The sequence below is a fragment of the Penicillium taxi genome, assembly GCF_028828555.1.
Source record: "Penicillium taxi strain IBT 34144 chromosome Unknown utg000004l_segment0_segment0, whole genome shotgun sequence".
NCBI classification, from domain to species: domain Eukaryota; kingdom Fungi; phylum Ascomycota; class Eurotiomycetes; order Eurotiales; family Aspergillaceae; genus Penicillium; species Penicillium taxi.
The window spans coordinates 2,264,621-2,285,955 of NW_026643206.1; the positions used below are offsets into that span (position 1 = coordinate 2,264,621).

The 21,335-nt window shown below is 47.8% G+C and overlaps 7 protein-coding genes across 7 annotated transcripts; 4 read left to right on the top strand and 3 right to left on the bottom strand.

Annotated features, from left to right (window-relative positions):
* Positions 1-133: 133 nt before the first annotated feature.
* N7495_005752 (putative translocon-associated protein, alpha subunit) lies at positions 134-1,012 on the bottom strand (the record flags this gene model as incomplete). Its single annotated transcript, XM_057208403.1, has 3 exons — positions 134-392; positions 445-863; positions 941-1,012. 3 exons carry the CDS (start codon positions 1,010-1,012, stop codon positions 134-136), a joined length of 750 nt encoding a protein of 249 aa, XP_057062177.1.
* A 394-nt stretch (positions 1,013-1,406) lies between these two features.
* Positions 1,407-2,983, top strand: N7495_005753 (CCCH zinc finger protein; the record flags this gene model as incomplete). The annotated part of the gene is made up of 4 exons (XM_057208404.1): positions 1,407-1,481; positions 1,531-1,674; positions 1,730-2,072; positions 2,142-2,983. The coding sequence occupies 4 exons, from the start codon at positions 1,407-1,409 to the stop codon at positions 2,981-2,983; spliced, it is 1,404 nt and encodes a 467-aa protein (XP_057062178.1).
* Positions 2,984-3,517: 534 nt separating this feature from the next.
* Positions 3,518-5,517, bottom strand: N7495_005754 (uncharacterized protein; the record flags this gene model as incomplete). The annotated part of the gene is made up of 4 exons (XM_057208405.1): positions 3,518-3,791; positions 3,854-4,217; positions 4,282-5,197; positions 5,260-5,517. 4 exons carry the CDS (start codon positions 5,515-5,517, stop codon positions 3,518-3,520), a joined length of 1,812 nt encoding a protein of 603 aa, XP_057062179.1.
* Positions 5,518-5,982: 465 nt separating this feature from the next.
* On the top strand, positions 5,983-7,916 carry N7495_005755 (karyopherin alpha; the record flags this gene model as incomplete). Its single annotated transcript, XM_057208406.1, has 2 exons — positions 5,983-6,219; positions 6,498-7,916. The coding sequence occupies 2 exons, from the start codon at positions 5,983-5,985 to the stop codon at positions 7,914-7,916; spliced, it is 1,656 nt and encodes a 551-aa protein (XP_057062180.1).
* Positions 7,917-8,827: 911 nt separating this feature from the next.
* On the top strand, positions 8,828-10,300 carry N7495_005756 (FAD dependent oxidoreductase; the record flags this gene model as incomplete). The annotated part of the gene is made up of 5 exons (XM_057208407.1): positions 8,828-8,903; positions 9,249-9,634; positions 9,693-9,886; positions 9,945-10,017; positions 10,073-10,300. 5 exons carry the CDS (start codon positions 8,828-8,830, stop codon positions 10,298-10,300), a joined length of 957 nt encoding a protein of 318 aa, XP_057062181.1.
* A 355-nt stretch (positions 10,301-10,655) lies between these two features.
* N7495_005757 (cohesin subunit IRR1) lies at positions 10,656-14,200 on the bottom strand (the record flags this gene model as incomplete). Its single annotated transcript, XM_057208408.1, has 2 exons — positions 10,656-13,726; positions 13,777-14,200. 2 exons carry the CDS (start codon positions 14,198-14,200, stop codon positions 10,656-10,658), a joined length of 3,495 nt encoding a protein of 1,164 aa, XP_057062182.1.
* Positions 14,201-15,402: 1,202 nt separating this feature from the next.
* N7495_005758 (putative rRNA biogenesis protein RRP5) lies at positions 15,403-20,918 on the top strand (the record flags this gene model as incomplete). The annotated part of the gene is made up of 3 exons (XM_057208409.1): positions 15,403-15,858; positions 15,919-20,313; positions 20,370-20,918. 3 exons carry the CDS (start codon positions 15,403-15,405, stop codon positions 20,916-20,918), a joined length of 5,400 nt encoding a protein of 1,799 aa, XP_057062183.1.
* Positions 20,919-21,335: the final 417 nt, after the last annotated feature.

Sequence of the window (21,335 nt, forward strand, 5' to 3'; positions counted from 1 at the left end):
GAAATGTGCATTTTCAGCACAAATTCATGATCCAAACCTCTCTTGGACGCAACAAAAATTTAAAAAAACTTAATGCTTCTCCAATTCCTCCCATCTCCATCTTCAACTAGCATCCACGTCACGTGCGCGATATCTACGAGCGAGACTTGGAACGAGCGCCCTTCACCTTACGAGCCTCGGGGCGGTTGATGTGGTGGTCGGGGATCCAGTCAGTGTTGTATGTGGTAGAAGAGGCAACGACAGGGCTAGGGCTCTCGACGACGGGCTTGGGGGCACGCTTTTCATCAGACTTGCTCTTGCGCTTCTGGGGGAAGTAGGGAGCGATCCAGACGGTGTAGAAGAAGTAGGAGATACCACCAGCACAGGCCAGGAGGAAGAAGTAGAGGAAGATGCTATTCAGTGTCAGTTGAGTTGCGCACGCGATACACAAGGAGGAGCATTTACATCTGGGGGTCGAAGATGCTGGTTTCAGGCTCAACCACGCTTACAGAGCCATTGAAGGCCTGAGCAGAGAAAAAGTTGCCCTCGCTGTCAGACAGTATTGCAGCAATGTTCAAACGGAGATCCTGCGGGTGCATTTCGGTGGCAAAGTCATAGCTGATGACCTCTTTTTTACCCGCAGGGATCTCAAGGGCATAACGGGTGGCAGTCAGATTACGGACAACCTTGCTAGCTTCCTCGAGATTCCAAAGGGTACCACCAACAAAATTGACAGTGACAGGGTTCGGCTCTTCGTTGGTGAAGGCGATCAGCGCCTGGGTCGGGTGACCGTTGACGAGCTTCACGCCGAAGATCTCAGAAGATGGGAAAGAAGCCTCGGCAGAGACAGCATAGCTACGAGTCTCAGCCTCAACAGTCTCCTCCTAAATTTCAGAAAAATGAGTCAATTGAGTTCATTTGTTTTCCAGTGGGTGAACATGAAATAGAAGACAAAACTTACAGCAGCGAGGCCAGTGCCGACGAAGGCCTGAAGGGAGAGCAAAGCCAGTGAGAGGAATCCGAAACGAGTCATCTTGACTTTAAAAGACAGAAATGGGGGAGAGCGAAAGGTGAAGAGGAGGAAGTAAGTACGGAGAGTAGGGTAAGGGAGATCACACGTTGCAGCAATTTAGGTCCACTTAGTTTAGCCGGGGAAGCTGACTCAGCATCGCGTTCGCCTTGTTGGAGATTTCGATTTTTTTTGGGAAGTGAAAACAGGACTCTAGTCTAGAACACGTTGATCTCCACTCCTTAGTCGAGAAAGAGAAAACAACAGCTTCACCTTTGAATCCCCGAGAATCCATCTCTTGCAACTTCGAAGTATTCACTTTCCCCGAGTGGATCGCGCAAGGACCCTTCTTTAATTTTAAGATCCTGAAGAATCACTACTTTTTCCCTTCACACGCCTTTATTGATTTTCAAATAAAATGGATTCCTCACCTTTTCTCGATCGCTATCAACAGTTAAGCTTACTGGACCAGCAAAAGAACCAGCTGATTGAGGTATTTCCCCCTTGCTCACTTTCATGGATCAAACTAATACTACAGATAGGAACTCCTTCAACGAGTGACCGACCTTGAGACCTCCTTCCAGCGCGAAAAACTTGATCATGAACGCGAAACCCGCTTTAATCGTGATATCCAGTTGCACGAGATGGAATTAATGCAACAGATATCGCAAATCAAAACCATCATGGTAAACTTGATCTTTCCACACTCACACAACTCGCTCTAACAAATCATCTACTCAGGACCGAGAACCCTTTGTCGTGGTACTTCTCGACGGAGAAGGAATAATTTTCAAGGACGAGTTTCTACAGCTCGGTGAAGAAGGTGGTCGAAATGCTGCTAAACAACTCTTCAGCAGTTTGCACTCATATCTGCTCGCCAATTTTCCAAGTATCAATACGCCGAAGATAATCACCAAGATCTACATAAATCTGAAGAACCTGGTCGAGCTCTGTACTCGCAGTGGCATCGTCCCCGAGCCGGTCGTGATCTATGACTTCATTCGAGGCTTTAATGAAACGATGCCACTTTTTGAGATTGTGGATATTGGTTCTAGCAAGAATAAGGCATACGATAAGGTTTATGGTTAGTGATGGATCGTAATCTACAAAGCTGCCTTTGTTCCAGTCAAACTGACTCTTTTTGTTCCCACAGAGACTTTCCAGATCTTCCTTTACAACTGCCATTGCCACCAAATCTTCCTGGGCTGTGCATCGAATAGTGAATACGCCCATTTTCTCGACGAAACTATGGAAGACGGAGATCTCAGTGGTCGAATTTCGTTATTGGAGGGCGTTACATTCGATAAAGACTTGGAAACTGCTAAGAGTACATATCGAACCGCCAAGTTCCCAGAAGTCTTCCGTACGACCAAGCTGGCACCGTCATGGATTGCACCATGGAAGAGTACCTTGCCTTCCCGAGCCTTGATGACCCCGTCACCCTCCCAGCAGTTTCAAACTCCCCCTCCACCTCTGTCCCGTACTTCGACCAATACTAGCACTTCGGGTACGGGCACAGGCACGGGCGCAACTCTGCCTGCTGCTGTTAAATTGACTGATGCATCCCCTGATTTCCAAGTCGTTCGCTCTAAGGTATCTGGATCTTTGCCTCACAAGGCTGTGGAACGTAACAAGTACGGCCAACGTGTGGACCGTCTTGATTTCAAGAGCATTCCTCGTGACGATTTGAACCGTCTTAAGAAGCTTAAATTATGCAACTATCACTTCCTCTTGGGCGAATGTCCGAATGAAGAAAACTGCTACCATGATCACGACCGCAAGTTGACTCGCCAAGAACTCCATATTTTGTCTGCTATCGCTCGCATGACCCCTTGCCGGTTTGGTTTGGAATGCGACGACCCGGATTGCATTTATGGCCACCGATGCCCTCAAAGTGAGCCTGGCAAGAAAACTTGCTTCCGAGGAGATACTTGTCGCTTCGAGCCTGTTGCTCACGGCATTGACACTAACATTGTCAAGGTGACCAAGATCTAGTGCTTCTTTTCGTCTTAAATGAATTCGTCAATGACCTACTACCATACTGCGTAAACCTTTACCGGTCTATTCCATATATCTAGGCGTGACTTTTTTTTGAAGGTTTTGACGAAGGGAATGTGGGGGTTGATCTAATATTCATATCTGCAAACTTGATTTCTGTCGTGTATTTTATTTGGGATTGGGGGTCATCGGTTCCGGGGTCACCAATTCGGTGTCATCAAAAAGTTGCCAACAACTCATGGCTAATGGGGTCTCTCTATTTTCGGAGCTGCGAGGCGTTTGGAATAATTGTGATGGCCGTTGGATTGATCCTTCCACCTCACCCACCAAGGATAAGGGTAGTTTCTGGGTTGATGGACTGGTCTAGGCCACTTACTTTTGCCTGCGACTAGTTGGAATATTCATTATCAGTATGGTTCAACTATCAGATTCTGTATATACGCTTAAGAGCTTTGGAAGTGTGTTCGAAAATTTATACAGTTTGCCTCTTTGGTGACCATCAACAACACCTATTGCGCCTGAAACTGCGTGTTACTCGCGTATTTGCGTTCCAAATATGGCAAATCGTCTATCCCATCCAAAGCAACCTTGTTTGCCGCAAGGTTCTCCGTCGACATCCATGCCATCTGGATCCTTTGCATGGTCACACTGGACTCCATACTCTTTGATGCAGCACTGAAAGGGAAGAGATGATACTTTTTTCCCAACACGAGCAGATGCAGACATTTTGCATTCCTCAAGATTGCCCCAGAGATGAAACAATTGCTCACGGAGCTCTCCTAGCCGTTGTTGATTGCGCCGGAGACTAAGAGCGCCCCCCATGATTAGTAAAAAAACAGGCACAGAAAGTTGAGACTGAGGACTTACTTCGCAGCGTCAAGGTGTAGCAGATGCTGAGCCTCTGCACCAGAGACGTAAAGCCGCATCTGATCGCGTGGGGTTTCCCTGGAGACCATAGGATCAATTCCTTCAACAAGAAGACAGAAGCACCATTCCCATACCATGGGCTGGCTGTCATATCCACGATGAGCAATGGGGTTATCAGCTATCTGTACTGCGAAATCTTCCAATTTCGGAGGGAAAAAGTCAACCACTCGGACATTAGCCTGGTAGCAGACATTTTGAAATGGGAGCTTATAGGTAATTCCACTAGGGATATTAATGGAATGGGTCTCAGCGGACAAGATGGACTCGATTGACCGAACTGTGGCTCCATACTCGCGGATTTTAACTGACCAGACAAGTGTTAGAAGGATGATAAGCGATATTTCTGCTCGGTTTCAACAAATACTTACTACTTGGATTGAGTGTCGTCCGTAAAACTTTTCCTGGAAGTGAGGTTGTGGTGTGTATTTGTGCGTCTTCTCTCTGCTCATCTTTTTCTGGCATCTTCCTGGCTTTTTGAGCGATCTTCTTCTTTTCGATGACTACATCTTCCTTGGAGGAGCCATTTTCCTTCCAGTATTCTTTGCGCCGGTTCATCAAGTCTCGCGCATGCTGATTGTATTCGCTTAAGACCACAGCAATATGGACTTTGCTCGAAAAATTTCTGTCTTGATGAATAACGCCCTCTAACCCCATGAAACCATCCTTAATTCGCGCATATGTGATGTGGACTATGTTTCCCGGCTTAATATGCGCTCGTGCAAAGGTGGCATGAGGTTCCCATAGAGTGACCTGTAGTGACATTTTTCCCCATGGGCCTGGCCAACCTCTGCTTTTCCTGGATAGGTAGCCGTAAGAGTCACCCTCAGCAATATTCTCATCGTCTTCTTTCAGAATATTCTCAAGCTGTTCATTTTCAGTGTAGTCGGTGATGTAGAGGGTGCATTTGTCGAATTCAGCGGTGTATGCTCTCACTACCTGACCAATTAACTGGCAAAGTTTCCCTGGTTGCACGTCTTTTATGAGAGAAATTGGAAGGAGGCCTCCCGTGTTTCTAGCTGGCATAGAGGCTTGAACCACGTTGGATCCTTGAATCGCTTTAGGTGTCTTCTTAGGCGGCGGTGGTACCACAAAGTTGTCCTGGCTTGTAACGTGTTCTAGCAGAGATCTTGCTATCCTCTTTTCTAGAGATGTTGGCTCAAATTGGCCGGGGCCAGTAATGATGGTTAGATTGGCAGTTGGATCTTTATGTGGTCGGAATATTGCCCAATAGATCTTTTCATATTGTGAGGCGACACCAACAGGCTTGCCATTCCAGCCATTGACCTAATATATAAGATCAGACTGTGGTCATGAATTAATCATCTCAGCCAATCTATTAGACATACTTTAATTCCTCGTAGCAGAACTACATCATTGACATCCACAGCGGGAAGTTCATTCGTATCGTCATTGAAGTACTTAACTTTAAGTCCACCACTATGAGATGGGAGATCAAAATCCGAGTCTTTTAGTGTGAAAGTAACACATGCTGATGATCCTCGACTGTGATAGGGATCCAGCTTGTCAACAACAATGCCAACGACGGTGTGCCTTGTATGCAAGTGAGAGCATGCGGTTGGAATAGGCACTAAATCAGCAGGCATGTTGGAGCATGACACTTCAAAATTCGTGTTCAAAATTCAGACTTTGATTTTGTGTTTGGTAAAGGAAGGATAAGAAAAGAACAGTTCCAGGTCTTCTTTTTTTGAATGTGCTGTTTATTGGATGTTCATCATACATCAAACAGCGTAGAGAACTTGCTTCAACTCCCCTAAAAAAAAGAGTGTGACAGATGGAATGGGAAAGTAAAGCTTAAGAAAGGTAACTGTGTTTAATATTGTATGTAGACTGATTGATCGCGACTTTATAGCTTTTGCTCTGAGAAAGAACGCGGTTGTAAATAGAAACAGAGGTCACGTGACTTCCCCTCCTTGCACACAACCTTCTTCTTCCGTTTTCCCCCCACATCCTCTTTCTTCTCTCTCTCAACTGCGTGTTTATCCTACACCACTTTTCTAAAGCTTCATTTCTGAGGAGCAATTTCTTTCTTTTACTAGTGATCACATACCATGGCGGAACGCTATATTCCAGAGCACCGACGGACGCAGTTCAAGGCCCGTAACCAGTTCAAGCCCGATGAGCTCCGTCGTCGCCGTGAAGAACAGCAGGTCGAGATCAGAAAGCAGAAGCGTGAGGAGAACCTTGCCAAGCGACGTGGCATTCAGACCCGTGATGGAGGAGTCGGAGTTGGTGATGGCTTAGGTGCCGCTGAAAGTGACGATGAAGCTACTGCTATTGAGAGTGAAGTAAGTAGGCGATCATTTTTTCCCCTTCCTTTCATTTCTTGCTTGGAGGGGTTTCACCCCCACCTCTAGTCCCCAAATATGGTGGCAAAATTGTTTCTCCCCCTCTCTTTTTCTTGTACTCCGAGTACTTTGTTTTGTTGATGCGATCATCAACATGGGAATTTTTTTCACCGCCCTGTTGCCATGGGGCCAACCCCTCCACTCGATGACCCCACTACCAGAGAACCCGCGAGAACGAAAAATAGATCAACATGAAGCTAACAAAATGATTTTTAAAGCTCAATGTCGAGCTCCCTCTGATGGTGAAGGGTGTTATGTCCGACCAGGTTGAGGAGCAGATTCAGGCCACTACCAAGTTCCGCAAATTGCTGTCGAAGGAGCGCAACCCTCCTATTGAGCGCGTTATCGAGACTGGAGTTGTCGCCCGCTTTGTGGAATTCCTTCGTTCTCCTCACACTCTTGTTCAGTTTGAGTCTGCCTGGGCTCTCACCAACATTGCCTCTGGTTCTGCTCAGCAGACCCAGGTTGTCATCGAGGCCGGTGCCGTCCCTATTTTCTGCGAGCTCCTCGCCAGCCCCGAGCCTGATGTCCGTGAGCAGGCCGTTTGGGCCCTTGGTAACATTGCTGGTGATAGTCCTCACTGCCGTGACTTTGTTCTCGGTGCTGGTGCCCTGCGCCCGCTCCTGAATCTCATCAATGATGGCCGCAAGCTTAGCATGCTCCGCAACGCCACCTGGACTCTGAGCAACTTCTGCCGTGGCAAGACCCCTCAGCCTGACTGGAACACCATTGCCCCTGCTCTGCCCGTCCTTGCAAAGCTCATTTATATGCTGGATGATGAGGTTCTTATCGATGCTTGCTGGGCCATCTCGTACCTTTCTGATGGGGCCAATGATAAGATCCAGGCTGTTATCGAGGCCGGTATTCCCCGCCGCCTTGTGGAGCTCCTTATGCACGCCTCTACCTCTGTGCAGACCCCTGCTCTTCGTTCAGTTGGCAACATCGTTACTGGTGATGATGTCCAGACCCAGGTTATCATCAACTGTGGCGCCCTTCCCGCCTTGCTGTCTCTTCTTGGCTCCACCAAGGATGGAATCCGTAAGGAGGCTTGCTGGACCATTTCCAACGTTACTGCAGGTAATTCCACTCAGATCCAACATGTTATCGACGCCGGTATCATTGCCCCCTTGATCAATCTGCTGGCCAACGGCGACTTCAAGACCCGCAAAGAGGCTTGCTGGGCTATCTCCAACGCTACTTCCGGTGGCTTGCAGAAGCCCGACCAGATCCGCTACCTTGTTTCCCAGGGATGCATCAAGCCTCTCTGCGATCTGTTGGCTTGCCCCGATAACAAGATTATTCAGGTTGCGCTGGATGGTCTGGAGAACATCCTGAAGGTTGGCGAGATTGACAAGGAGGCTGGCCAGGGTGAGACTCGCATCAACCGCTACGCCCTATTCATTGAGGAGGCCGGTGGCATGGAGAAGATCCATGATTGCCAAAATAACGCCAACGAAGAGATCTACATGAAGGCATACAACATCATTGAGAAGTACTTCTCCGACGATGACGAGGGAGCTGGTGATATCGACGAGCTTGCTCCTCAGCAGACTCAATCCGGTTTTGCCCTTGGCGCTAACCAGCAGCAACCTGGCGGCTTCAACTTCGCCAACGGTGGTGACTCCATGGACATGTAAATGTGTAAATGTGGATTCATTTTCTCGTCCATCAGCTTGCACCTTTCTACTCTGCACTTGTTTTTTTCTTCCTTATTCTTCATGCAGATTGTTGTAAGTTGCCTTTCACACTTTCCCTCGCGTCTACGGAGTAGCACCGGCCTATCTCCCCCTTCCTCCACATGCTTCGTATGAAGCACTTGGATTCTATTCGATTTCCTTTTTTTTTCCTACTCCTCTCACGAGGCTTTCCCCATTTCCTTCCCCTTCCCTCGTTTCTCTTGTACCAATTTGGATTCACGATAAACAAAGATTCACCATCATGTAACCCCACCCCCCTCCCCCTCCCCCCCCCCCTTTTAGCATTTTCATACACTGGCGTAACTATTCGCGGATTGGTTCTTTTCTTTCACGTTAATGTCTTCCTACCCACCTTCTGAATTTTTTTGTTGGCTTTGCTGAGGTATTCGTCCCTCGAGAAACTCATCATCATAGTCCCGCCACAACCGATGTACAACGGCTGTTGTCGTACCTCTGGAATTCCAGAGCCCAAAATTTCAATTCTTATGCCATAATTTGTTTTTCCATTGCCAACAGCAACTGAAAGGTTGGCTGTATGTCCCAATTTTAGGATACCTGTAGACTACATACGATATCCGAGGTTCCAAAGTGGCAGTCTCAGAGGCCAAGTAATGACACTGATATATCGAGCAGCAAGAACAATGCATGCCCTATTACTCCGCGCGGCTCGCTCTGGACTACCTACACTCCACCCGTTGCCCTGGGCACTGTAGTTAGTTACCTAGCTTTGACTGTTATCTGATGCCATGCCATGAAATATTCATTGATCCATGGATATCCATATATCTAGCATGAAAACATCCGAATATAACTTCCAAGGTCATACGGTATCAAATCTTACCTAAGTACTCATGGACCAGAAGGGTCGGAAATGGCCGCGGAAGATTCTCGGTCTTTGTCCCCTTCTGAACGGTTCTCAGTACGCCAGTATAGCTAGGACCAAGAGGCTTGGCAAGATAGAAATAGATGTTTCTTCTAATACTGGAAATCATTAGATGCTATTAACTATGTCATTTATAATCCCCACTGGTCTCAACCACGCCCAAAGCTGGTTAGATATGGATACTTGAGATTACAGGCTCCGATGTCACGCTATACTACCGAATTTATACCAGACGTGCCCAGGTACTTCCCCCATTTCTAACCTTGGAAGGTTAGCACATTGACTCAAATTATACATTCAACAGCAAAGCACAATGGTCTCAGCGTTACGAGTTTCTGACTTAAATGATAAACCCTCCTCCAACTGACTCTTCATCGTCGGAGTTATAGTCGGTGCGGCACTCGCCTACCTTTCCGAAACCAAAAACGATCGCCACATCATCCTCATTGACAAAAACCTAAAAACGCTAGTCGGATCAACTGGCCATGCCCCAGGCTTCGTTGGCCAACTCAATGAATCCCCTGTCTTGACACGACTGGCTCAAGATACCGTCTCTGAGTATTCCTTGATTCTAGGTGGTTTCAATCCTGTCGGAGCCTTGGGACTCTCCTCGACACCATCCGGCATGAAAATGCTACGCCATCGACTGGATCTAGCACGGTCTGCCGGATTACCAGCTGAGATTATCACACTCGAAGCCGCAGCCTCCCTGGCCCCGGACTTCATCAATGCCGAGTCGAAGGGAGCCGCTCTACATTTCCCGTCTGATGGTACGGTGAATGCGCAGATTATCACGTCCCACTATAGAGTTGGAAGCTATGCAGACATCGAAGGGAGACGTCGGATTGGGAGGCGCTACTGTCATCCTTGCCACTGGAATTTGGACGTCTGCCTTGAGTGGCCAATCCAATGTCACTGATGTGCCAATTACCAAGATTCCCGTCCCAATTGTCCCAGTTGCTCACCCGTACACTTCCTCATTAGCCCGAACACCTCGTGCCGGAAAGCGATACCCATTATTCCGTTGGTTAGATAACCATGTCTATCTATGCACGGGATTATGGCGATCGTGACGGCTTGGGCAGCTATGGTCATCCTCCATTACAGTTGCACCCGACTGAAATCGCCCTCGGATCACGGCCCTCAACTTTTGATAACGTCCTTTCTGAAGCGGGTTCACTATTGAAAAAACGGTGATCAATTCCTTGTCCAGGGCAACCATGCAGAATTGGATGGCTCCTTTTTAGAGAAACCTTTCAATGGCATTTTCGTTGTGACACCTGATAACTTGCCACTTGCAGGAAAGGTATCTGATGTGTCAAAGCTCTGGCTATATGCTGCTATTTGGGTTACCACAGCTGGAGGAACGGCCAAACTAGTATCTAGAGCGATTCTCCGTGATACCGGGCATCCCCCCGTTCCAGAAGACGAGCATCTTTGAAAGCACTTGATCCTGCACGTTTTGAAGGGCTTGAAAAAGCAGAGCTTACTCTACAAGCTCTGAAAAAAAAATACAACGACATCTATAACAGAGAGACTTAAGGCTGCATCAAATGGCTTGAAATATGTGAAAATTAGACTTAGTGGAAAAGTGCGAGAGGGAGAATTTATGTAGTATATCAGCGAAAGTGATAACTAGGAAATGAAACACCTATAGCATACAGTTGAAGGTCCACTCTAGCAGAGTAAAGGGCAATAGATAAAAAATAATGTCAACATCATTAGAGAAGCAAACGTCAAAGGCTGAGAGAAAATCCACAATCAAACATAGACACAGCACAGAATGAACCTGGCACCTAGTCACCCATCACCTGGTCCTCGTCTGGATCAGGTGTCACATTCTTCGAATTTTCGTTTTCATCATGCTCGTGGTCGATATCATTTTCAACAAGTTCGCGATCGCGCAAGTCATCCTCATCATCTTCCTCCACGGGACTCTCATCGCCGCCTTCTTCCTCCTCATCACCATCGACATGTTCTGCCGACTTGAAGCCTTCGGAATCGACTGCAGATTGCTGAGCTCCCTGCTTGGCAGGCTGTTTGCCCTTGCTTCGGGGTGCACTTCGAGGTTTGCGCTCTTCAAGGTACGACAAAACCTCTCGATAATTCCGGCCAAAGGAGCCCTTGTTGTGAAGCAGTTGCTTCTTCCAAGAGCCGCGTTTTGAACCAGAAGCATCCACAACACGGGCAATGATTGCCAGGACAATCTTGCCAGTCAATTCACAAAGGCGTTGTTCGGCCAGAATGCTGTGGCGAAGACGCTCATTCACCACTACCTCATCTTCAGATTCGTTAGCCTCTTCGTCATCAGAGATAGGGTCGTCGTCATCGGCGAGCTCCAGCTCTCGTTTAGATTTCTTGGCAAATATGCGCTCGGCCAGACCATGTATTTTGGTGATCAGAGCCTGGGCATTTGGTGAGACTTCCTGCACAAGGTTTTGTGTTTGGAATATAGCATCCTCGTCGTTACCAACACCTTGGCCGACATTGCGCAGTGTGCTGAAAAGGGTCTGTAGGTCTAGGAAACTTGTGGTGGCTGCAAATCGTATATCATCAAGCCCAGAGCGATTTTTCATGATCTCGAGGAGAACTGATGAAAATTCATCACGGCTCTTTGTGAGTGCCTCGAAATAGGAAGTGGTATATGAGGCTTTGCCATCGTTCAGCGCTGATGTCAGTGCCTGTACCTTCCACATGAAGTAGAACAGCAAGGTTCGAATAATGTGACAAACAAGTTCACTCTCCGCCCTAGCAACATCCTCATCATCGTCCAATTTGCGAAGACCACGATGAGCAAGGCGGAGAAGAGTGTTGAAGGGAGCTTCGGGGTTCCCTTTTTTGGATTTCAACGAGAGGGCAGTTTCCAGAATGACGGTGCAGTCTGCGATACCAGCAAGATTTGAAATGCGAATCATAGTATTGGAAAGATCTGTCAGGGTAGAATTTGAGATGGAACCACCCGCTTCGACTTCCTTCTTTCGAGCCAAGTTACCGAGAGTATCCACCATATCATCCCACAGCTCCTGAATCTTGCCTTCAAGGACCTCACGCGTCTCCTCAGAGCTCTTTGCATGTAGGAAAGCCACGCTAACCTCTGCCAAAACGTCCTGATTTGAATGGGTCAGAAATTGTTTGTTGATGTCGTTGAGCAAGGATGAGTAGGCTGTGGCATCTTCCTGGAGATCTAGAATTTTATCGAGGTCCACAAGGTGCTCCAAACGTAAAACAGCAGACGCCGCTTCTGGGGTGGAGCCAAATGTGTTCAGAAGTTGTGGAATAATCTGGGCTAGGTTGTGAGAGATCTCCTCCTGGAGCTCTGAGATCTTGGCAGTCAGGGCCTTAACTTTACGCCCTCGCTTGTCAATATCGGATTTTGAGATGTCAAGCACACGCAGCTTGACAGCGGCAAATAGGACCTCTAGTAGCACATACTCCTGTCCTTCCTGCATTTTATACAAGTGGCGAACAACAGCTGTAGTATCATCTTCTGACGGGCTGTCTGCAATTTGAGAGTGATCGTAAAGAAGGTAACCGGCCAGGGATTGCCACTGATGAAGCTCCTCCATATGGGGGTAAATGGCCTCGGTGGCCAAAAAGAAGCGTGAGTGGGCTGGAGCCCCGGAGATCACATCCCGCATACTAAGCTCTGAGCTCTCAGTTCCTTGTTCGTCATAGGCCTGGAACATGTCAACAAGACACTTGAACTTAATCCAAGAGCGTTTGGGGGATTCGTATTCATCTTCATCGTCATCGGCAAAGATTTCATTCATTTCTTCCTCTACTTCCTCGGTCATCGACTCAAAAGCATCTTCAACATTTGCCACGAAGAAGCGGCCAGCCGTCTTCCGAATTCGAGGGTCAACATCAAATATCAAGCGGCCAATCGAGTCGATGTCGGCAGGTTCAAGTAGCCCCCCTTCCCGGAGGAAAATAAGGAGTTCAATGGCTGCTAGGCGCACGGCAAAGTCGGCATCTTGAGCAGCAATCTCAACAATGCGCGAGCGGAATCGTTCCGTGAAAGAGTGAAGACCACCGACGTTGTCTTTGCTCTCATAAAGAGGCAACAATTGTGTCAAAGCAGTCAAGCGAGTACTCGAGACGACATCGGCCAAAGTCCATCCAATATATCGCAGGTATTGCCCTTCAAAAAACATTTCGCGGTAAGTCTGAATCCACTTACCTAGGGCCGCTATGCAATCGGCACGAATGGTACTATCAACGTCACGGTAGCGGTGAACAAAGACGGTATTAAATCCATCTTGTATAAAGTCGTCCAATTGCTCTAGCTTTTGATCCCCTTCAGAGATGGCCTTTTGAATCGCTTCCACGCGGCCCTTATTCACGGACTTCTTTTTCTTCTCGCTCTCCAACTGCTTGCGAGAAGTACTAATAGTTGTTGTCACCTCCCGCGCGATCTCACATAGTGCAGTTATCATAGCCAATGAGATGATGGTCGCTGTGTGCCGGAAAGGGCGAAAATTTGACGATGACATAGCATACACCCAAGTTTCGATGTTCTCCAACAGGTTTTTGTCGGTGTACAAAATAGAGGAATGATGAAATGTTTGGATGAGGGCGACTATGAATTCCTCTAGTACGGGCTGGAATGCTCTGAAGGTCTTTGAGCGGGAGACCAGGGGATACTCAGTTACGCCCTGTGCCTGGTAGACATTTCCCAGATCTTTAAGGCGGTCGGGGGCGTGGTCCACGTCATTCACTTCCTGGTCGCTTATCTCCAGGTCGGCACCGGTACATCGAATGATGAAATTTACCAGGACTTGAATGGCCTGGCTGTCATCGCGCTGGTATTGTTTTGACCATTGCGCCGCTGCCGTGTCAACATTATTGCTCTTTCCAAAAACTTCCGCTGTATTGATTATTAGACATGTCAATTATGATCAAGCGCATGGAACTTACCAAATAGCCCTCGTTCACCCGCCGCCAAGCTGGGTCGAACTTTCTGTTTTCGCTTATTTGCGGTGGCATTACGAGCATTAAATGCAGGTCGGAAAGCGAGCTGTTGAGCAGCAGTTCTGGCGACCTTGGGCTTTTTCGATGCGCGTGAAGTTTTTTTTGCCGGCGATTTCTTTGAGCCAGTTTTACGGGCAGCGCGTCGTTTTGCTCTCATTTCCTCCTCATCGGCATCGTCATCAGCCACATCGTCGCTGTCAGACTCTGACAAGTCGTCAGAATCATTGGGGTCATGTGCGTCGCCACGCTTTCGTTTTATAGCGGAGTGAGTCGTCTGCGAAAATACTTCGGGTCGTCGCGTCATTCGACTGGATTTGCGTCTATCCTCTGCGATAGGGGATGACACCTGGGTGAGGTCGTCAAGTTCCATTATAGAATGAATTGTGTGACTCTCAATGTAGGAACTAGAAAATGGGGAGAAAATGCATCAGCTAAGGTAATGGCAAAGGTAAAGGATAGAATTGAGGGACTTCGTACATTGTGGGTCAACACGCGCTCTTGATAGCGCGCCGAATGGCAACAACCGAGAATCAGGTAAGTGGGAACAATAAGAGGTGCGATCCAGCTTGACTCTATTTGTTCGTTAAGGAGAGCAGTTATCGTTCAATGTCCGACAGTTCAAATTTAGCGTGGGGAAAAAAGAGGCCCGGTGGTGCGGAGGGCGGGGAACTGGAAATCGTACAGGAGGTCGACGCGACTTGGTGCCTAGAGGCCTTACATAGCTAAGTGGGGTGTATACAGTAGGGGTGTCATAAAAAACCCTAGCATATTTTTACTGCAGGGCAGAAACTGCAGAAATTCAATTCAATTCAATTCATACAGTATAATTACCACCTGCTGAAATAACAGCTTCCAGTCTATCTTATGAAACATTCCAAATTTAAGTCTTCCTAAGCTTGCTGAGGGATGGTGATCTTAAAATCTCATACTAAAGAGGTAGGCGGTAAGTTAAATAAATAACAGTCTTGGAGGCGGTGAGAAAACACTGTAACCGTTTAGTATCTAAGACCTCGGAGTGACGAGTTGTATTACTCAAAAATACCAGAAATACGCCAGCATTGGCTTGTCATCCTGGCATTTGTTTGCCGGTATTCAAATTTCGGGTTTACCTAGATAAAGTTGGTTACTTAGGTAATAATGAGTTATTCTGCTCTAGTTAAGTATTTACTACGACCATCATACCCGGCACCATTGGTAGGTTTGGAAGGGAAAAAATAATTCCAAGCCCTTAGCCCAGATGGGGTGGAAATAGTTCCAAGGTTATTATGATCGGTATCTGATAACCTCGCTCATGGATGATGATGAGCTTCCAACGAAGCCTTTCGATTATAAATCTTATATATCCGTGGCTTTCAAAAGCTTCAACCTTCAATATCATTGATCAAATACCTAGGTACCGATCATCACGTTTATAGTAGCACAATTCATGACTATTATCACTTCTATTTAGTCACAGAACTTGGTAAATTGGGACCCGCAAAAAAAAAACGAAATCTCACCGCCAAATTCTGCCTCCAATTTTTTTTATGGCAATTTTCATCACTTTTTCACAGCGAATCTAGACAACCAACAATGGCGCCCATCAAGCGCAAGGGGAATGCCCCTGAAGAAAATTCTGCTCGTCAGCCGCAGAAGCGTGCCAAGGTTGTCGCTGAAGACCGCAAAAAAGACCAGAAGCCCCAGGAAACCGCTGCGAAAGCATCGGAGCTCTCTGTCCTACGTGATGATGAGCCATCGTTCCCCCGTGGTGGTGGCGGTGTTCTGACTGCTCTAGAGCGCAAGCAAATTCATATTCAGGCTACCAAGGATGTCTTATTTGAACAAAAAGGTCCTAAAGGACCTAAGAAATCAACCCGCGAATTGGAAAACGACGACGGTGAGGACGATGAAAGCGACGTCGACATGGAAGATGCAGATGATACTACTGCTGTGAAGAAATCGAGGAAGAAGAAGACTAAAGGAAAAAAGTCTGGAGATAAAGAGGTCTCAGAGAAGCAAGGCGTCCGTATCGAACACCTCAGCTTCAAGGTATGCACGACTCAGAAGAAAATCGAAATATAAGCATGGTGCACTAGCTAACTTCCGCAGCAACTTGTTCCTGGATCTATGATACTCGGCCAGGTTTCAAGCATAAATGCTCACAATATTGCTCTTTCCCTACCCAACAACCTCACCGGATACGTCGCTCTCACATCCGTCTCCAAAGTACTCGAAGAGAACATCGAAAAGCTTCTCAATTCAGAGGAAGATGATGAGGATAGTTCGGACGAGGATTCATTTGATTTCAAGGAACACTTCTACATCGGCCAGTTCCTTCGAGCATATGTTGTTTCCACCGGCACCGAAGCAACGGAGGCTGGCGTTCGCAGCAAGAAGCGCATCGAGCTGTCCATTGACCCTAGACAAACCAACACCGGCCTCTCCAAGGCTGACCTAGTGAACGAGTCGGCTATACAGGCGTCCGTTGTCAGCGTGGAAGACCACGGTTTGGTCATGGACCTTGGAATTGAAGGCTCAGACCTGAAGGGATTCATGTCTTCCAAGGAAATCGACCCCCATGTTCAGTACGCTGATATCAAGGAAGGCTCAGTCTTCCTCTGCATGGTCAAGGGTCAAAACTCTAGCGGCAACGTCATCAAGTTGTCCGCTAACCTTCAATCTGCCGCCTCCATTAAAAAGAACCACTTTCTCAGTGCAGCACCTACGATCGGCTCATACCTTCCTGGTGTCGCCGCAGAGATTCTTCTGACTGAAGTTACCGCAAATGGTATGTTGGGAAAGATCATGGGCATGCTTGACGCAACTGTCGACCTGGTCCAATCAGGTGCCAACGATGGGAAGCTCGACTTGGTTCGCAAGTACAAGATTGGTATGAAGATCAAGGGTCGAATTGTTTCTACTTTTCCATCTGCTGAGCCCTTCAAGGTTGGGTTTTCCTTGCTGGACCACATTCTGAAACTTTCTTCTGATTCTTATGGCCCTGGATCGTCTGACGAGGCACCTGCCATCTCTGCAATCATCCCTGAAGCCAAGATTATCAAGGTTGATCCTGGCATGGGTGTATATGTTCAAATCGGGGATAGTAAACATATTGGATTTGTTCACATTTCCAGACTTTCAGATGGCAAGGTAGAGTCGATCTCGGATGACATTGGTGCATTCAAAATAGGAGCCAGCCATGAAGCCCGAGTTGTTGGATATAACGCAGTCGACAATCTTTACTTGCTCTCCTTTGAAAAGTCCATCATTGAGCAGCCTTTTATTCGCCTCGAGGATGTCAACGTTGGAGCTGTTGTCAAGGGAAAGATCGAGAAGATCTTGATTAGTCCCACCGGTATGGACGGTCTGATTGTCAGCCTGGCAGATGGAATTACTGGTCTCGTTCCGTCTATGCACTTTGCGGATACCAAACTACAGTACCCAGAGAAGAAGTTCCGGGAGGGACTGAAGGTTTCCGCCAGAATCTTATCCGTCAATCTCGAAAAGCGCCAAATTCGACTGACCCTGAAGAAGAGCTTGCTGAACAGCGACGCCGCCATCTGGAAAGACTACAAGGATATCGTTCCAGGTTCCCAATCCCCTGGAACTATTGTCAACCTGCAGTCTCATGGTGCCGTTATCCAGTTCTACGGTACCATCCGTGGCTTCCTTCCCGTATCTGAAATGAGTGAGGCATACATCCAGGATCCCACAGAGCATTTCAAACAGGGCCAGGTCATCACTGTGCACGCCCTGAGTGTAGATGCTTCCCAGGGTCGCCTCGCCGTTTCTTGCAAGGATCCGTCGACATTCACAGACAAGTACCGCAAGGCCTTTGAAGACATTCACCCCGGCATTCTCGTTGCTGGAACCGTTTTCGAGAAGTCCGCTGATGACTTGCTCCTCAAGTTGGACGAGTCGGGACTCGTGGCTCGTCTGGATATTCAGCACATCATTGATGGATCTCCATCTAAACAGAGCTCTACTCTCTCCAAAGTTCGCGTGGGCCAGAAGCTGAATGATCTCATGGTTCTCAATATTCAGCGTGCCCATCGTCTCATCAGTGTCTCTAGCAGGGCCTCTCTGAAGAAGGCGGCCAAACAGGGTAACATGCCTTCCAAGTTTGACGGCCTGGAGGATGGTGCTAAAGTCACGGGTTTCGTTCGTAACGTTACCCCTGCCGGCCTGTTCGTTGAGTTCCTGGGTGGTCTGACTGGCCTGATCCCTAAGCGTCTTATCGAAGAGGTCAACCTTTCTAAGCCCCAATTCGGAACATCGAAGGGTCAGAACATTTCAGCTACTATCAAGGAGGTTGAACCTAACCTCCAGCGATTTATCCTAACTCAAAAGGCAGCCGAGCCTGTCCAAGTTAAGAACACCAAGACGCCTAAACAGCAGGACCATGCTCTTGTGAACTCTGTCGATGAGAACTGCAAGACTATGTCCGACTTTACCTTTGGAAGAATTGTCAAGTGCAAGGTCGTCTCTGTCAAGGCGACTCAGATCAATGTTCAATTGGCCGACAATATCCAAGGTCGCATTGACGTGTCTGAAATATTCGACAAATGGGAAGACATTGAGGATCATAAGAAGCCAACGCGGTCATTCCGTCCCAAGCAGGAGCTCTCTGTTAGAATCCTTGGTGTTCATGACGCTCGCAACCACAAGTTCCTTCCTATCTCCCACCGCACTGGCAAATACCCCGTGTTCGAGCTGTCCATCAAGCCAAGCTTCCTTAATGCTGCTAATCCCGAGCCACTGAACTTGGAGCAAGTCAAGGTTGGCTCGTCCTGGATGGGCTTCATCAACAATGTCGCCGATGACTGCTTCTGGGTCAATTTGTCTCCCAATGTGCGAGGCCGGCTTCGCTTGATGGATGCGTCGGATGACCTTTCTCTTCTCACTGATATGGAGAAAAACTTTCCCATTGGATCCGCCGTGAAAGTCCAGGTCACTGCAGTCAATGCCGACAAAGGCCACTTGGACCTCACGGCAAAGCAGACCCCTGAAAAACTGACATTTGAGGATATTTCCGTTGGCATGATTCTTCCGGGACGTGTGGCGAAGATTACGGAGACACAAGTCATCATGCAGCTCGGCGAAGCACTCATTGGAGCAGTCAACCTGCTCGATTTGGCGGATGACTATTCGAAGGCAACCCCGGCTAGTATCAACAAGAACGAGGTTCTTCGTACTTGCGTTGTTGCTGTTGACAAAACCAAGAAGAAGATCTACTTGTCACTTCGCCCATCCAAGGTCTTGAGTTCTTCACTCCAAGTGCAAGATCGTGAAATCACTTCTCTGAAGCAGCTCAAGACCAACGACGTTGTTCGCGGTTTCGTTAAGCGCATTACTGACGCCGGTCTCTTCGTCTCCGTTGGCCACGAGATCAATGCTTACGTCCGCGTTTCTGATCTCTCTGATTCCTATCTCAAAGAGTGGAAGGATTCTTTCCAGCTTAACCAGCTTGTCAAGGGCCGCGTCACTTTGGTCGACCCGGAGCAGAATAAGCTGCAACTTACCTTGAAGGAGTCGGCATTGGATCCCAACTTCAAGGCCCTGACCACCCTCCGTGACCTCAAGGAAGGCCAGGTTGTGACTGGTAAGATCAGGAAGGTTGAAGAATTTGGTGCTTTCATTGTTATAGATCGCTCTGCCAATGTCAGTGGTCTCTGCCACCGTAGTGAGATGGCCGAGAAGCGTGTTGCTGATGCCCGCACCTTGTACGATCAAGGTGATGTTGTAAAGGCCAAGATCATCAAGATCGACACCGAGAAAGGCAAAATCTCGTTCTCGCTCAAGGCTTCGCATTTCCAGGACGAGGCTGACGAGGAGAGCGAGGATGAAGACATGTTCGACGACGGTGGTGTCAAGCTTGCACAAGCTGATAGCGATGACGACGTTTCCATGGATGATTTGGAGGATGGTAGCGATGACGATGAAGATGAGGACGAAGAAAAAGAAGAAGAAGAAGAAGATAGTGACGGAGATGAGCCCACTAATGGTACCAAGCCTTCCAAAGAGGGTGGACTTGGTGCTAGTGGCTTTGACTGGAGTGGGAACATCCAGGCTGAGGAGTCCAAGGCTGCTGACAGCGACAATGAGGATTCCAAGAAGAAGAAGAAGAAGAGCCGCAAGGCTGAAATCCAGATTGACCGTACTGGCGATCTGGATGCGAACGGCCCTCAGTCTGTTGCTGACTTTGAGCGTCTTCTTCTGGGTGAGCCTGACTCATCCCTGCTGTGGCTCCAGTACATGGCATTCCAGCTGGAGCTTGGTGAGGTTGAAAAGGCTCGTACCATTGCTGAGCGTGCTCTGCGCACCATCTCCATGGGCCAAGACTCTGAGAAGCTCAACATCTGGATTGCTTTGCTGAACTTAGAGAACACTTACGGTGATGACGACAGTCTTGAGGAGATTTTCAAGCGTGCCTGTCAGTACAACGACCCGCAGGAGATCTATGAGCGGATGATCAGCATCTACATCCAATCCGGAAAGAATGAGGTATATATCAAAAGTCTTGTCTAATATACAGTTTCAGTACTAACTAATTGCTACAGAAAGCGGATGACCTCTTCCGGACTGCTATGAAGAAGAAGATCTCCAACCAGTCGCCGAAGTTCTTCCTCAACTACGCTAGCTTCCTATTTGACACCATGGCAGCACCTGCGCGGGCCCGAGGCCTGCTTTCTCGGGCTCTGCAGTCCCTCCCAGCGCATACTCACATCGAGACAACCTCCAAATTTGGTCAAATGGAGTTCCGCTCGGCAAATGGTGATGTGGAGCGTGGTCGTACCGTCTTCGAAGGTCTACTCTCTTCGTTCCCCAAGCGTATTGACCTGTGGAACGTGCTTATCGACCTTGAAATCAAGGTCGGAGATGCAGAGCAAGTGCGCCGTCTGTTTGAGCGTGTACTTGGCTTGCAGAGCAAGAAGGGCACTATCAGTATCGATGCCAACAAGAAGCTCAAACCTAAACAAGCCCGCTTCCTCTTCAAGAAGTGGCTTGAATTTGAGGAGCAACTTGCCGCGAACGGTGGCAACGAGAAAATGGTCGAAGAGACCAAAGCGCGGGCTGCAGCCTACGTAAAGTCTCTTCAAGAGGAATAAGTTTTGTCTTTGATTTTGTTGTTTATTGAAAAAAAAGAACGGGATCGGGCTATGAGTATGAAACCCGAGGGTGTTTTGGGGTCATTAGCATTTGTACATTAAAGCGTCACAAGTAGATTTTATTTAAATAATTTCTTCGTGTTAAAATGTCGTGATTTTTTATCTTCTTGTACCTCGTGGTTAACCTTGGTTAAAGTAAGCCGCTTTCCACCTGGCACCCAATCATTATGCTTACACCCACAACATGCTTATGTTCCATAAAGGTAACCAGTACCAATATTTTTCTCATTAAATCGGAAATCCCTTAAAAATGATTCACTTCTTGCTTGATATTTTCATACACTTGTCATCCCCAACTCCCTTGCCTGATTAAACCCATGGTAATCTTGGAAGCCCATTCCAAGTCCTAAGGAGATA